Below are 17,235 nucleotides of genomic sequence, written 5' to 3'. Positions count from 1 at the left end.
AAATATATTGAATGACTCTCCAGTCCTACTCTAAATATAATCAAATCTAGACTTTTTGCTGTGACTTTATATATAGTATTTTTCCTCCTCCAAAATACTTTTTTTTTTTTTTTTTTTTTTTTTTTTGGGGGGGGGGTCGGTGTCAACAGATTTCATTTACGTTAATTTATCATTTTCAGGAAAAGCAATTCTTCCCAGATTCGTTTCAAAAAACAACCCCTAGATGGCAGTATTCACAACAGTTTCACTTATCAGTTTGGACTGAAATACACAAGAAACAGCTCCTAATGCTTTTAACCTTATTTCTAACTTACAGTATCAGCATAGACTGGTGGTGACTAGGACTGATTATAAAATGGAAATATTAAAAAACAAAAAATCTAAATCCATGAAGGAAAGACTTGGGTTTCAGTCCCCTGCAATAATTAGAAGTTTTAAAAATATGTAGTGGGTTGAAATAATTAATGTCACTAAAAGCATAGCAAGGCATTAAATATGAAATATGGTAAAAACGACAGGTTTGGCAAAGAAAGAGAACAAAAGTATTTCAGACAATTCATAGTAATAGTACACAACAAAAGATCCAATAGCAATGAAAAAGTAAAACAACTGTATTGTGAGTGATGTAAAGAACTGACTAATGTAACAAAGCCGTGATAAATGTGGCTACGCAGATTTTTTCCTCAGCTTTCAGTACAATGCTGTAATCCGTTTAGGTCTTCAAAGTCCTATTATACTCATAGTAATTCACACCAGTGGAAAATATTCTCCTACAACACAGGAGAGTAAATAAGGGAATTGGAACGATGGGCTGAGGCCAATGGGGTTCAACAAAACCAAGTGCCAGGTACTACACTTTGGCACAACCCCACGCAGCGCTACAGGCTTGGGGCAGAGTGGCTGGAAAGCTATGCAGAGGAAAAGGCTCTGGGGGTGTTGGTGGATGCTCACCTGAACACGAGCCAGCAGTGTGCCCAGGTGGCCAAGAAGGCAAGTGGCATCCTGACTTGCATCAGGAATAGTGCAGCCAGCAGGAGCAGGGAGATGATCACCCCCCTGTGCTCTGCTCTGGTGAGACCACACCTCGAGAGCTGTGTTCAGCTTTGGGCCCCTCACTACAAGGACATGGAGGCCCTGGAGCGTGTCCAGAGAAGGGCTACGAAGCTGGTGAAGGGTCCGGAGCATAGGTCCTGTGGGGAGCAGCTGAAGGAACTGGGGTTGTTTAGGCTGCAGAAGAGGAGGCTCAGGGGAGACCTTATTGCTCTCTACAACTACCTGAAAGGAAGGGGTGGGGAGCTGGGGGTCAGCCTCTTCTTGCAGGTAACTAGTGATAAGACTGGAGGGAATGGCCTCAAGTCGCACCAGGGGAGGTTCAGGTTGGAGATGAGGAGACATTTCTACTCAGAAAGAGCAGTCAGGCACTGGAGGGGAGGTGGTGGAGTCACTGTCCCTGGGGGTGTTTCAGGAAAGGGTAGACGTGATGCTTAGGGACACGGTTTAGTGGGCAGTAGTGGTGGTATTGGACAATTGGACCACATGATCATGGAGGTAGGTAATTTCCAACCTTAATGATCCTATAATTCTATTATTCTGACACTTTTTGTACAGATCAACACACAGACAAGCAGACTGAGCAATAAAAAGATTTATTTTTCAGTTGTCAGATACTTGAAGTTATTTTCATATTACTGTGAAAAAAAAAAAGAAAGCTATGCACAAAGAGTTATGCCATCCACCAGTTAATTTTCCATGTTTTTAAATTCCATGATTCACTACATCTTATACAGCTTCTTTGCATGTTCCATGAATTGCTTGTAAGAAAACCGTTCTCCCAGTTCCAGAGATTTAGTGATTTTGCAGTAATACTTGGGAGGTACAAAATAGAAAGTACCAAATTTGATTCAGAAAGTTCATTTTAAGCTAAATTAGTACCAAAGCAGCAGATCATTTATGGCATAATCAAGCACACATATGAATGGTTTGCAGTATCAGTCTTTTTTCAGCAACTAGAAAATTTCAAAGCAATCAATAAATTTGTCACTGATCCTGTTTCAAGTCTTTGCCCACAAGCATTGATGTGACCGGGTGCATACAGGCTCTGTGCTCTAGGAATGTCTTGACAGTCAGATCTCGAGACTTGTCAAAATTGTAGAGATCCCTGAAAAAACAAAACAAAAAGCACAGCGTTACAAAAAAAGAATCCGTGAAAAAACAGTATAATGCAGATTTTTCTCAAAGTTTTACTTTTATCTTGACAGCCTCACATTAAGAGACATATTGAGAAACTAGTGTTTCCTCTCTTAAAAAGTCAGCAAGTGGAACGTGACTCTGAAGATAAGCTTGTTGGCAGTATATAGAAAATCATTTTATCACTATAAAATATAACAACACAGTGTCAAGACATATATTCCATTATACTAAAAATGCCAACATTGTTAGCTCCTACAATTTGGAGATTACTTTTACCTGAACAAGGGCCGAGTAAACTTCATCCTCCCTTGATCTGTTGCCATTTTTAGAGCCAGAGGAATAGCTTCTTCCCACTTGGACTGGATACAGAGGCGTAGCCATCTGAAAAAAAAAAAAAAAAAGAAAATGTTATTTTTCATTTGCAGTTGTCTTATGATTCTGTTTCCATAAATGCCATAGACAGTGCTGTGTGCTCATGGACTAGAATTTCAGCATATATAAAATACTAACATAAGTGCAATATAAAATATTTAGTGTCTGAGTGGCAGGTTACAAAGTGGACTTTCTCATAAAACACAAAAAAAAAGTTTCCAAGTTTCTCCAAAATTGTCTTTTTACTGTGGCTATACATATATTTTGTTTATGTTAGAGTAGCATCCGGTTGCATCACTCAGAGCCGAATTATAAAGTACTTTCCACATTTGACCAAGTTACCAAAAAACTTGAAGAAAAACACAAACAAAACCTCATCAGGTTTTGTTTTAAAAATATAAGAAAATACTCTTTCAAGAAACAAGAACTATACTGTATGCTTAAAAACATTTAGTTTTGTTAATGATAAGGAATGAAGAACTCTAATTTAGCAATAAGGGAGAATAACTATCACTACCACAAATGTACCCAAGTATGTAACAATAGCAAAGTATGTAATTCTTCTAAATATTTGTGAAGATTACTTTTGTTCCCAAACAAACAAACAAAAAAATTTTAAAAAAGTATTTATTTTTAAACACATGGCCTGTTGTAACAATGCACATACAAAAAAGTTAGGATGGCATAAAAAATCAAGCCCTGTAGCAGAAGGCTTTCCCTATTTGTTTAGAGACTTCTCTTGATATGTGCTTATTTTGAAGAGACAAAAGCTTTGTAATAGCAGGCATTAAAATGTGACAAAAAAGAGTTGTGTTGGAAAATAAACACAAAACAAGCAAACAAAAACAAACACACACACACCAGCACATCAACAGAACTCATTAGGCCAGCCCGAAAGATCTAGTCCTGACTGACAAATTGAAAGATTTTTCAATATCTTTGAGTCAAAGAGAGGCTCATTAGTGTATTATCCAATACCACCCCCAAAATAAGTTATCATGTCATCAGGCTCCTTTGCAAGCATGACAGATGTGAATAAAGCACAGCTAATCCACTGCTCCCTTCCTGTTGTTCTACTAGACTATATTTACCCAATTTATAAGTAACAATACTGCTCTGGTAAGCAGGTTTACACATACACATAAATAGTAATGACTGCATCAGAGCTATAAAACAGTATAGCTCAGATCATTTCTGAGGCAGGACAGTTTGTTTTATGGAAGCATTTAAAGTGAGAAAAAATGTCCATACTAGAACAAACCTGAATCGTATTTCAGAATTAGTTATAGCATTGAAGTCATATACTTGCTGCATTCGTTTAACATGTGACACTGGAAGAGGAGCCTAAAAAAAGGAAATTGCATAGTCAGAAATAAGACAGAGACATGCCTCATTCCACACACTCCAAAAATAAACAGGTTCATTTAAGAAGATTGATGCTACAAAGGATTTAAAAGCTTACCATGATAAATATTTGAATTTGCTCCCTTCACCTCTTCAGAACATTAGAGAAGGGGCAAGGAATAAGTGCAATGGTTAGCAAATTCCCACATCCAGTACTACCAAAACGTACAAATCTTGAACTAATTTCATTCTGTTTCATTTACAGCATTTATAGCTCATTTGCAGGTCGCAAACACGACATACAGACAAATTCAAGCACCTTCTAGTTTTGTTTTTATTTTTCAATCCACAATAGTTCACATGTTGTTCATCAGCTGAAGGACCAAAAGGTAAGTAGGGCTGATGCTTTTAGAGACTATGTATGGTTAGAGCAGGTTATTTTAGCAAGACTTAAGAGAACATTTAATTCCAAAGAACATTTGGTCTTCTGTGCCTGCTTTTGTGATACAAGAATCAGGTTACCACAGGCATGCTTTTACCTCCAGCAGCAACTGTCCCAGGAACTCGATCAGCTGATGAGATGACATTCCCTTCAGGTCTGCCGAGCTGAATGAGCCCAAATCACTCTCTTTTGCCTAAAAGAGAATGGTTTACTTAAGTTTCTAATAGGTATTTTAAAGCACAAACAGATGTAACTTTGTTTCAGCATCTGCATTTCCTTTTGCTCTATTTCCCATAAAAACACATCAATTTGTATCTGCACAGTAGATACTACAAGATTCTACTGGTAGGAGGTAAGCCATTGTCTGACACTTGGTATTTCCTTACTTTCACTTCTACTTGTTTTCTCTCCACTGATCTTTCTGTCTCCCCTATCTTTCTATTAAAGTCACATGAAAATCAAATACTTTGTTTTCTCAGTGTAAAATTTTATAGAAAAAGTTAAAGACAATATACAAGTAGAGTGAAAAGCCACAAGGCCAACAAAAGGAAGGTACATTGAATCCTTTGTTAGTTGTATGAGTTTAATGGTAAAAATTATGAGATAATTGTATGGTTATTAGGTATTTATTACAATTTATGCATTTTAAGTTTTGATGAGAAATACTTCCTAGCCCTAGTGTAATGTAGAGGTATTATTGCTATATAATCAGTAACATAGAGATACCTCTTTTTATGTTTCTCATCAAGCCATAATAACAGGATTTCAAAAAGAACATTCCCAGTTTGGTTGTTACATACACGTAACACAAAGCTGGCTGTGTGCCTTGGGAAAAAAAAAAAAAAAAAAATACTGCACTTCATGTACAGAAGTTGTAGTAAGTCCACAGACTCCATGATGAAAGGCTAGTATACAGAATGCAAAATCCCTGGCAGCAATACTATCACCATAATAAATGCATTCTCTCTCAGCAAATGATAGATTCCAGAAGAGAATGACTCACTTTGTGTACAGAAAATTAGCTTTTCAAGACACAGAGATATTAGCAGAATTCTTGAACCACTCACTTTGATCCATCTTTGGCTCAAGGCAACGCAGGCATTTGCTAGTGTCATATCATATCTGTCAGAGATTAAAAACAAAGGATCACACTTTGGAAACACAAAACGCTTCTGTAATGTTTTTACAAGAACGCTTAGAAATTGTTTTCAAATGTCTCCACTTCTGTTCATTGTAGGCTCCAACTCAATATGGCAATATAATTCACAAACGTTCAGTTATCATGAAATGTATTTTAGTTTTAGTTACAAGCATCTTGTGCATAGGTGACACTATACATTGATCTCACACACCTCTATAATGATTGGTATTTCCAAGTATATTGAACATATATTACAGTAATGCTCTCTTTTCACTTAGATGTTGTAACAGACTATTAAGGGAAAAAAATATACCTTTCCTGGCAAATTTCAAAGTAAAATGAATTTTCACCAGCAAAGCAAACAAACAAACAAAAAAACGTAACAGCAACACTTTGTTCTATATAAACATCTATTTTTACATAGTGCAAGGACATTTTCTAATAAAAGGTTTATGGGAAGACTTCTACTCTGTTTACAAACTGCTTCATGACTGTTTGAAAAATCACGTGCAATCTGAACAAGAGAAACATATTATAAACAAACAAAAATGCTTACGTGGGCTTCACCGGTGGCATTCCTGGAGCGTGCATCCAAGAGTTCCAGTCAACTTTATCAAGAATATCTACCTACAAGCGACACAAATTCTGACTGGATTTAGAGTGTTATTTTTAGACAAAAGCATACCCTATGAAGTCTAGTTTCAGTCTGACTTCCCCCCCTCTAATATCCCTCTAACTTGGAGAATCTTATACACAGTACTTCAGAACAAGACATAACAGAAATAAAATACCTCTAGGAAAAAAAAAAGCATCATAATGCAAACCCATCTTTGTAAGATTCCAGACTGCATCGCATTAAGATCAAGATAAAGAGGAGAAAGAAGAAGAACTGGTCCTTAAAGAAGGTAATTCCTGAATTATATCATAGTTTTATATAATTGAAAGGTTTTAAACACAATCCAACCTTATCCTTGAAGTAGGAGTACAAGAACTTCTTCCACTCATCAGTTCCTACGCTCTTATAAGCGAACTGCTGAATGTAAGCCTTCAAGAAGCCCATGAAGACATCTAACAATTAGAAAGAACAAACAATCGTTTCAACATTTGAAATTAAAATGGAATATAAATATAAATATAAATATAAATATAAATATACACATTTTAAGTCTGACCAACACCTACCTGGTCCTCCAAGAAGTTGCTCAAGGTGAAAAAGCAAAGCAAAGCCTTTCTCATATGGAACAGATGAATAGGCTGCATCAAGATCAATGTCACTCAGATCAGGGACGAGGTTAGTTATGGGATTTGTATCTCCAAGAGTTTTTATCTGTGACAAAGATAAAAGAAAATACATGAATCTAGAAAGACTAACATTTTTGCAAGTCACCACTAATCCTATTTCTACGGGTATCATCAATCCAAGATAGAGATCACCTCATCATCCCAAAGTAGTTAATTACAGTCACATTTGTTGCAGTCATGAGCACCTGGTAAAATATTTATCCCTTTCTTAACAAACTACTGAACAAATTACTCACTCTAAATATGTGGTATAAAAAAAAACAAAACAGTAAGGAAACAATAAAATATGCAAACTGCATCACCAAACACAGTGAGAAGGAGCTATGTTATCACAGACAAGAAATCTGAAAACTGAAGTTTAACTATGGTATCTAACCATGAAACTAAACAACCCTCTTGGACAACAACAGATCTGGAATACTCTCAGTTATAACTCAGCATGCAGGAAAAAATAAATCCATTATTTGCATTTGGCACTGGCAATTCTGCACTTTTGCTCGCAGATAAGCTGGTGGCACTAAGGGACATAGTTTAGTGATGGGGCTTGGCAGGTTGGGTTGACGGTTGGATTGTATGACCCTGAAGGTCTTTTCCAACTTAAACGATTCCATGACTCTACAATTTTGACAAACTTTCAGCTGCCAATTAGTATGCTAACAGATAACAATATTACAGTTTTAATACTACAGTTTAGCCACATCAGTAACAACCAAGAGAGCCTGGAAAGATGTCCACCCTTACAGAACAGCTTGAAATGTTTCAAAATGCTTAACCTATTCTCTAAGCATATTAAGCATTAGGAAGACAAAATACACCTTGTAATCAACGTCGTGCACCTCTAGTAAGAAGGCGTTAGGAAAGCTGACTAGATAAGTCTTATTTGTGGGAAACGTGAAATCAATTTTAATTTAGGTATATACCTAAAACAAAGTTGTCAAAACTTTTAACATACTCACTGTATTTTGCAGTTCTCTCCAACCACCAAGGGCTTCAAAGTGCCTGAACTGCTCACCAAACAACCGACCACCAATCCTGCGTTCCAGATATACAGTATGTCCCTCATTCAGCCTGGAAATACATTGATAATGTCAGCACTGGTAGGACAGCAAAACTCATTTCATTGGTCTTTTTATAGATCATTTTTAATACATGGTTTGCATTACATTGCATTGAATATCATACCTACCAGAAGTGCTCCCATGTTTTGTTTGTTACCAAGTTTCCTGTCCAGCTATGAGAGATTTCATGGGCAATAACCTAAAACGCAGAAAAACAGTGACAGTCTTACTGTTTAGACTCCTCTTGAAAACAAATCATCAAATCCTTATAGAAAGGAAAAATCCGAGCAGGATTACTGCACTGTGTTCACAAAGCCAACTGATATTGTATATACTGGATCTGTAAACTTATCCATATAAATATTATTTAAAGGACTAACAATGCCTTTGAATGAACCTTCTCCGGAAATAATTTGAATTTGTAGCTTGCAAGTCCTAGAGCCACACTGATCAACAAAAATAATTCCTCTGATAGTACCATGAAGGCACTCGTTTATGAAGTTGTATTACAGAACATTGGACACATGGCAAGCCATGAACTAGTATTACTTTCCCACAAAAGCAAACAATGCAGGGCTGAGATATTCTAAAATAGCAAACAGAAAGCAGGATAGTGATGCAAAATGTACCCATGTCTAATATTTTAGTTTTCTTGCAAGAAACATCATATAGGGAATCATATTCACTTTTTAAGCAGTATATCAGTCTGGTAAGAGAGACTTAAAGAGATAAAACAGCATCCAGAGTACTCAGCTTCCCAGACAAAATAAGAATTTATTCACGTCGTTCTCACAATTTCCACTTTAATGTACCCAATGCGAGTTCCAGTAGGTAGATAGGTATATAGAGAAAGAAACTTCCTACAAACAATTCAGATGAAATCAATATGGTTGTGATTTTAAGCATACAGGACAAGAAGACTGCAACTGAGCAGCAGACTTCAGTCAGTCCCCTATGTATACAGTCATGTTATTTTCATCTGTTTGTTTCATAAGTGAATGTATAAAAAATGGATATATCTCCAATTTCTCTAGGGTTTACTTATAACTAAAACTCACTTTGTAAGACTTCTTGAATCACTGCATTAGCTTTTAATTCCCCCAACGAACAAGAGACTAAGTTTGCAGATATCCATTACAAAGCTAAGATGCAAATTCAACCTATGTTCTGCTTGAAGACATGAACTTATTGTGCACTTACATTTGATAGAGATCGATCACCTGCCTAAAAACAAAACAAAAAAAAAGTCAAGGTAAGACAAGGTAGTTGTCAGTTCAAGTAAAACTCAATATACACCACTTACTGCAGTTCCATGCATGATCCCTAAACGCCAAAGGGGACAGAAAAATTTACAGTTCTCGGGAGGGGGGAGGGGGAAGATTAGCAGTCTGTAAATTAACATCCATCACTTGACGGATGAGCAAGCTCTAAGGAAAAGCTGAATTTTGTCAGTGTTACACTTACCAATAGCGTTGGAGTCACAAAAGTAAGACAAGGGTTCTCCATGCCACCATAAGGAAAAGAAGGTGGTAAGACTAACAAGTCATACTGTCCCCACACATAGGGTCCTGCTAAATCTTCTGCTGTTTGCAGCATAGCTTCAGTCTGAAACAAGAATTCCCGTTAGTTTCTAATACAATTTCTGACTACAAACACTACACAAGTTATAAGCTACTGACCCCACACTTCATTCTCTTTGACCTTGGTAAGCCCCACATGTAAAATGAGCACAATGCTGCACATCAATACTTTTGTTCAGTAAGAGTTTTGTGCTGTGCTGGAAGAGAGCAGCATTTTTTGTGGTGGAAAGCAGAAAAAGGAGGACTACGGATGAACAAATCTGGACAAAACCTGAAGCTGGAGCCAGTTCCTTTTCCATTACCATGTAAAACAAATAGTTGACAAAACAGTTCTGTTAATTACCTACCTCAGCAAATTCATAGGCTGACTTATCCACTAACTCCTTTTCAGCCCACACCAGTGTCCTTGGACCAATCTGCCTGTTGAAAGTGAAAATGCCAGCAAGACACGATGAATGGGAAATCATTCCATGGGAAGCTAACACGGACAGCATACATTTAATGTGCTCATAAGAAACCCATGATGCTGAAGAAACTTGTTACAATCTCCCTCTCCATTGCTAAAGTGACACTAGAAGAAGCTTTAGAAAACAAACAAGCCATAAATATCCACTGCTCAGGACAAATAAATGGGCAACACATTTACAGATTGTAAGATGCTGTAAGCCCTATTAAACAAGCATTATTATGGGCTAGCTTAACACGTTCTTGTGCAGACAAGCAATGAGGCTGAAAATTTCATTTTCTCCCTTTTGTACATAATCAGGCCTATCTGTTACCAGAGGAAAAAGATACTACTATTCCTTCAGCTTAAAATGCCCTTAGGAGATTTCAATCAACTCCAAAGTCTTCAGAGTATTTCTTTATCTTACAGCAAAAGTATATTCAATAGAAAAACGATGCAAGAGTGAATCAAGATGCATATGGTTTGATACAAAGATTTCACAAGACAGTAATAAATTCAGCAAGGTGCAGCACTGTAGAACAAATTAAATACTCTGAAGATTTTTTTAAAAAGCAATTATTATTATTTACTTTATATTGATTCACTCACCTGCTTTCTAAAGCTCCTACCACTAAAGCAATCAAGTAGCAAGGTATGGGAACCTAAATATGAACACGAAAAAAAGACTTATTGTAAAGTGAGCTATCAATATCATTGATTCAAAGAAAAACAAAGTTATGTAAACAAAGAAGAATGTACATTTCTCCACAGCTTTCTGTCTTCCATTATGATAAAGGCATTTTTCCCCCAAATGATATTCCTTTATCTGAAAGTACCTGTTTCATTGATCTTTCAGGTAAAGGCCACAAACTTTTAAATACCATTTCTGCTTGAAAAGAAAAATCCTGTAGCTGTAGCATAGCACAGGACCAGGTTTGGTTACTGTTCAAAAGAAAATTAGTTTCCCAAACTAATTCCAGTGTTACTAAATTTTATGGAAGCAGATAACATGCAACAGACATCTGACAAACTAGACCAAGAGTTGCAAAGGTTTTTGGCTCTACAGAGCAGGTACCGTATTGAAGAGCTCCCAGATAAGGCGAACACTTTTTTCTTTTTTCCTCTCCTCTCCCCTCTCTCAAGTTTCACCATGCAGCCAAATCAACCCAACAGCTTCTGCAGTTGAGGCTCCACTCCTCTCTCCAGCCCCTCTCCCCAGCCACTCAAGTCTGTCCATCCATCCTTCCACGCACTTATTCAGACTCTCCAGTAGTCCAGATCAACTTACTAAGGTTTTTCATTTTTTTCTGCCTGTTCAGCAAAATGAACTAAGCTCACTAAGAGATCCCATACACACCAGAGCTGTAACCCCAAAAGCAAAGAACAAAAAAGCCAGGAGAGTAAATTGAGACTGCCACTGTAGGAACACTGGAATCATTAAACTAGCTGCACCACTTAATGAAACTTCATTCTAAAAACAGTCATTTTTTAATTAGCTAGAGACACTTCCCATAAAAGCCAAAGTTTTCACCTTTTTAATAGTCTCTGTTGTCAGAATGTGCACCGCTTCAAGTTTAATTTGATTCCAATGTTCAGCTTCACTGCAAAAATCTTGGTAAGCTTAAAATTCGCAGGATCTGGTTTTCAAAATTCACTCCCATGCTATTAAATCCCACCCATTAGTTCCCAAGAATCAATGCAGGCAGAGGTGTTTCCACAGTACTAGCTTTCAGCGTATTACACATTTCCAAAAAAATTATCAGGCTTTTCTGGGAATTCCAGATAACCAGGAAACATCACCAACACCTACTGGATCGAACCTATTATCCGTCACTTGATTTACTGGTGATGTCAAAAACATATCTGAACTGGCTGTAAACTGCAAGAGTTAGGAAAAAAGACTTTAGGAACCCCTCTACTAGCCTGTAGCACTCACATCCTGCCTGAAACGGTATATCTTCCGACTGCTGTCCTCTGGGTCAGGCATTTCTCCATCGCGATTGGCACTCATAAGAGCCACCAGCTCTTTAGGAACAGATACCTGAAAGAAGGTTGTGCAACCATGAGGAACTCAGTTGGCATATGGGAGTATATAATATACTACAAGCAGCTAGAGCAAAAGAATAGCCCTGATTTGTTCTATCTGAAAATTTTCCCCTTCAGGTAGAATATGCCGTATAGAAAATATTGACTTAGGACAATAGTTAATTAACCAAAAGGACCACCTCTGACAAACATTCAAAGTTTCACTTTCTTTAAACTACTAATCATCACAATGCACATCTGTCTTTGTGCTTCTTTAAAACAATTGGACTACTTATGACAACTCTGCAAAGGTGCCCCAACTCTGTACCAGAAAGTATTAGATACTTTCTAATACTTGATACTTTCTAAAAATACTTGAAGCAACTTCAAGTATTTTTACTTTGCAACGCTTTGTTGTTTGACTGTCAGACCTTCCTGGTTTAAGACTGTATTTTTTCCTACTGCAGAACTTTTTTTCTTTTAGACATAAAGATACATGTGAATGAAAAAGAGATGATGCCTAAAGAAGTGCTAAAGAGAAGATAAGCACATTTTTGGCTCTTGCAGTAAGCTAAAAGTCATAGAACCATAGAATATCCCGAGTTGGAGGGGACCCATAAGGATCATCAAGTCCAACTCCTGGCACCACACAGGTCTACCCAAAAGTTTAGACCATGTGGCTAAGCGCACTGTCCAATATTCTCTCTTTTTATTTGAGGCCATATGCTAGCAGCTACAAAAATAAAATCATTCATTGTAGTGATGGCATTTATTTAGGCACACGACTTAGATTCATCTACCTCTGCATAGTATGTTAGCTTCACAGCTGGTGTATCTTGGCAAGGAAGGATGGCTCTGCAATGGGTAGCCTAGAAGAAAAAACATAAAATGTAGCATTCTTTCTTACACAAAGGATTACAAATAAACCAGTATTATATTGGAAACCTATAGAGTTCCTGCAGTGAATTCATTATCCACAAACCAATACTTCCTGTCATTTATAGCTTACACTAGTCTTATACTGAAAGATTTTCTAAAGAAAAATCGTTAGGTAAGACATCATTAATCACACACGCTGATTGCGAAGGACTAGATGTTCTTCAGCAAGAATACTGGAGAAGGTAAAGCAGTTCTGGACCTATTAAACTGCAAACATAAAATAAAATCTCAGCAATGTTCTGATTTTAGTTTTTCTGTTTAGGGCCTTTGACACACACAATTAGAAGTTACAGGTTACTGTACTCATCCCATACTAGCCTTCCCCTCCTGTTTAGAAACTGTGGGAATTGACATGTAAACAACAACTGTGATATGTAAACAACTTAGAAAAATTAGTCAACTCAACCTGGCACTGGCTGAAGAGAAACGGGTGTTTCTTTCCGGAAGTTTGCTCTGGTGTAAACCATTGAAGAGCTGAAGACTGTGGAGAGCTTTCAAAAGAAATTTCGATAATTGCTTCTTGTCCCCTGTACAATAAAGAATACAGTCAGAGAGTTTTGACAGGACTTGTGATCACTCCTGGCACTCCTCTACAAAGCTTGCTAGAAAATGTGTCTGCAGTGCTGTCTCAGGAGCACTGATAATGCAAACAAGTAGCACACTACTACAGCTTCTCCCAGCTACGATTATAAAAAATAGCTGGTTTATTTCAATTTTGATGTCACAAGAACACTTCCATTATTGTTTTTACTAACCAGCATTTTCTCCTCTTTTACAGTTCAAGGAGAACATGGACTTTTTCTTTAAACTATTTGGACAACCTAAGTTCACACAGTTTTCCCACAACTATCTAATGACATATCTAATGAAGTATAAAATCTCAACTCAATAAGCAAATAAAAAAGCATATATTACATGCCATAACAACACAGTATTTGCACATTGTTTAAATCAAAATAATTAAATTGTGCAGTTGATATTTGATTCTGCAGAAGTGATCCTTAAGAAGAAAAAAATACTATAAATAATAATTACTAGAAAACCCTATGAGCAGTAAGGTTAATGAGAAAAAAAGTTTAAATTTAATTTAAGGCTTAAGGACTTAAGTCAAATTTAACAGCTCTGTGCTAGATCAGCATCAGCTTGCTATCAAGAGAAAACAAAACAAAAAAAAAGTTAATTCTCTTGTTTTTTGTTTGTTTTTTAAAGCAAAACAAAACCATGACCAACAGCAAAAGCAGGTAGAAGTACTTGTTTCTATTATCTGAAAGCTCCGTGTATACATGCATTTCTCTCGAATTAATAATCAAATCATAAATCAGAACAAACTCCAGCAATCAAAGCTGTTAGACACTAGATAAGTCGACCAAGTATACATATCTCGTTTATAACAGCCATTCCAAAGTACATATTTGACAGCAAAAGAAAAAACAATTTGTATTACCATAAGGCACACATGGTTACTGAACAGTCAGACTTCCAGTTGTAACTCTTAACCTTTCCTATCACTGTTCTATTTCAATTTATATGGAAGACTGTAACATGTGATAAGATTACAAATTCTTACAACCAAGACTAAAAACTATTTGTAGGTGTTTTTTCTTAGAAGAAGAAAGTCTGGTGATTAAAATAATCTGAAAGTTTTTTTTCAGATCTGAAAAATCTGAAAAGAAACAATTCCCTATGTCTCTGCTGCCTGTTTGTCCAAGGCATTCATTCATTCAATTTCACATCAAACCACCAGAACTCTCCGAGAAGGGACCGATCTTTTATGACAGCTTTTTTTCTTCCACTTCACTTATGTTTGTGAACTGCACTAATTCACAGAGTGAAAAAAAAATTTAGAGTCAAAGATGAATTTGTAGGGATGGTAACCAGTTTTGAAAATGAAATGATAAGAAACAACTTACAATTTTATTCAAGAAGGGAACCTCCTTATACAATCAGCACTTTCAGCTTTAGCACATGAGATGATACAGAGTTGTAGCATACAACTCAAACTGTCAAAAATGTATCATACTTTTGCAACAATTTTCTATTTCATGCAATTTAAAAGAGGTAAATTACCATTCTCCATGGTGTTGCCAAAATTCAAGTTCCTCTTTTTAGGGTATTTGGGTTAGGCAATACACTAAAGCTCGTATTACTTGAAAACATATTCCCAGATAATTGTAGGGGTAACCTGCACTTCTACAGTAATGCAGGATCAGTCAGTAACAGGGTCAGGAACTCCACATGCTCCACACTGGGGCAATTCCAAACAAGATCTAACTCTGGCAGGTGAAGGACATTAACGATAAGAAGTGCTGGAACAACTGTGAAACAGCTCACATTGTTTCACTGCTTATTTTACCAAGCCACTCTGTACGTTTATAACATAGAGACCTGGACACAGGTACAGACTCCCAAAGCTTTGCCTGTCTCACAAAGGCCAAATATTAATTTTGTCTACAACATCATAGAACGTATACATTTGACACCTTAATTTACAAGTCCCTTTGAAAGCTTTACACAAAGACCTTGCAAGCAGGAAAGCAGCTTATATAGCACAGCTTGGAAAGCATCTCAAAGAACAGGCAAATGTGTAAACATATACCTTCTTAGCTCAAAAGGAAGCGTGATTTCCAAGGGGGTCCCCTTGAACTTATGTTTTTCTCCAAAAGCAAATTTTGCATCCTGTCCATTCGCGGTCACTTTAAATACCTGGAGGTCTTTTGTATCCAAGACCTGTAACGAAGCAAATATTACCTACTTGTTAAACAGCGCTAACAATTATCACAGCGCTCCTCAAATCATAAAGACAAGTCTATCTGAAGCTAAAGGAAGATTTAAATACTTCTAGGTAAAACCAAAATGATTAAATAACCACACTGGGGATCAGCATTTTAAGACAGTAGCATGGAACTTGACAAACCAGAGGGAGAGGAAGGTGAAGGCTGATTTCTGGCTATGAACGCGCAAAAGGGGAAACGGGAGGTTACTAAGCACACTACAAAGGCGACGGAGCTCGCATGGCTGCCGTGGAATAAGGAGGAGGATACAAGGGCGCCTGCCAAGACTTCCAGCCTGGAACTGGCTGCTGTGAGTCAAGCCCTTCAGGCAAGCACCAACAAGGCAGCGTTCACATATGCATCGTGAATAAAGCTCTGGCCTTCGTTATTAACGGAAAGGGCTTTCCCAAAACACGAGTGTCAACCCCGAAAGGCTTTTATGGGGACAGCAGGGGGAAAAGCCAACCGAAGCACCGCCGCGACGCCCGGCTCCCCCCTCACCCCCAACGGCCAGAACGGCCCGGCACAGGCCGCGGCTGCAGGGGGCGGCAGGGGCCGGGGCAGAGGCTGAGGGGAGCCCGAGGGGAACCTGAGGGGAACGTGAGGGGAACCTGAGGGCAGGCGGCGACCCCATCCCCGTCCCCATCCCCGTCCCCGTCCCCTCAGCGAGGCGGCTCCGCGCCGGCCGTTGCGGTGGTCGCTCCCCACCCCCCCCCCCGCCGTTACCAGGCAACGCAGCGCCTCGCGCTCGGCGCGCAGGGTGAAGGCGGCCGCGCCCCGCAGCGCCCGCGCGCCGAAGTCGACGCGGCAGCGCAGGTGCAGGTGGCGCGTGAGGCAGCAGGCGGGGGACGCGAAGGAGCTGGGGTCCGCCGCCGCCATCGCCCGCGCTCTGCACGCTGACCGCCGGCCGCGCGCCGCCTACCTGCGAGGGGAGGGGGGAGCAGAGGGAGGCGGTGCCGCGCGGGGACCGCTGGGAAATGTAGTTCTGCGCGCCATAGGAATCTGCGAGGGCAGCGCGGCCGGGGACTGCACCTCCCATGGTGCAGCGCGGCGGGGGCGGGGCGCGGCGCTGGGCGCTGAGCGCGAAGAGTGATATAGCGGCTGCGCGGAGAACGGCCGTTGTACAGTTCCTCGTTAGTATAGTGGTAAGTATCCCCGCCTGTCACGCGGGAGACCGGGGTTCGATTCCCCGACGGGGAGGTACGATATGTTTTACTTCTTTTCCCCTCGCCTCCAGTTTGTGAAAGCGAAGCTGTTGCAAGAAAAACGTTGAAATTGTAAAATTGTACCGCAGATTTTTTTTTTTTTCCCTAAAAAAAGGAAACAAAGAAGAAACCTGCAGGATCGGGGCGGTCCGGGCAGCTGGCGGTGCGGCTGCAGGATTTACAAGCTCAGCCGCGTCACTGAAAGAACACCTGGGGAAAGCACAAGCGGCTGGACAGGGGCTGTAGCCGAGCCTTCCCAAACCATTCACCTTTTGTTTCTCGCACCGAGCTGGAAAAAAGCCCAGCCCTGAGGCAGGAGCGGTGGGCACGCAGGCGGTGTGGGATGAAGTGGCGCCCACAGGCCCCTGCCAGAAGCCATGAGGCTCCTGCAGCCCCCACAGCCCCCAGCCACCCCGCCTGG

The 17,235-nt window shown here is 39.2% G+C and overlaps 1 protein-coding gene and 1 non-coding gene across 2 annotated transcripts; one reads left to right on the top strand and one right to left on the bottom strand.

Moving 5' to 3' along the window:
* Positions 1-1,629: 1,629 nt before the first annotated feature.
* On the bottom strand, positions 1,630-16,493 carry LTA4H (leukotriene A4 hydrolase). The gene is made up of 19 exons (XM_032207045.1): positions 16,336-16,493; positions 15,435-15,565; positions 13,245-13,365; positions 12,700-12,768; positions 11,811-11,915; positions 10,484-10,536; positions 9,777-9,849; positions 9,314-9,454; positions 9,050-9,073; positions 7,978-8,048; positions 7,748-7,859; positions 6,672-6,816; positions 6,454-6,557; positions 6,046-6,116; positions 5,416-5,470; positions 4,446-4,541; positions 3,824-3,906; positions 2,467-2,571; positions 1,630-2,158 (listed from the first exon to the last, which is right to left on the bottom strand). Exons 1-19 carry the CDS (start codon positions 16,486-16,488, stop codon positions 2,038-2,040), a joined length of 1,833 nt encoding a protein of 610 aa, XP_032062936.1. The 5' UTR covers positions 16,489-16,493; the 3' UTR covers positions 1,630-2,037.
* Positions 16,494-16,737: 244 nt separating this feature from the next.
* TRNAD-GUC lies at positions 16,738-16,809 on the top strand. The gene has a single exon. It is a non-coding gene; the product is annotated as a tRNA-Asp (tRNA).
* The last annotated feature ends 426 nt before the right edge of the window (positions 16,810-17,235 follow it).

The sequence above is a fragment of the Aythya fuligula genome, chromosome 1, assembly GCF_009819795.1.
Source record: "Aythya fuligula isolate bAytFul2 chromosome 1, bAytFul2.pri, whole genome shotgun sequence".
NCBI lineage: Eukaryota > Metazoa > Chordata > Aves > Anseriformes > Anatidae > Aythya > Aythya fuligula.
Note: the sequence above shows the minus strand (reverse complement) of the source record. Positions and strands in the feature narration are given on the sequence as shown.

Excerpts from the sequence above, each read along its gene's own strand:
- LTA4H (XM_032207045.1), bottom strand. The coding sequence starts at position 16,488 with ATGGCGGCGGCGGACCCCAGCTCCTTCGCGTCCCCCGCCTGCTGCCTC. Across the intron at positions 13,366-15,434 it reads CTTCCTTTTGAGCTAAGAAG|GGGACAAGAAGCAATTATCG; the intron begins GTATATGTTTAC and ends TTTATTGTACAG. Across the intron at positions 8,049-9,049 it reads GTGATCGATCTCTATCAAAT|GTTATTGCCCATGAAATCTC; the intron begins GTAAGTGCACAA and ends TCTGCGTTTTAG.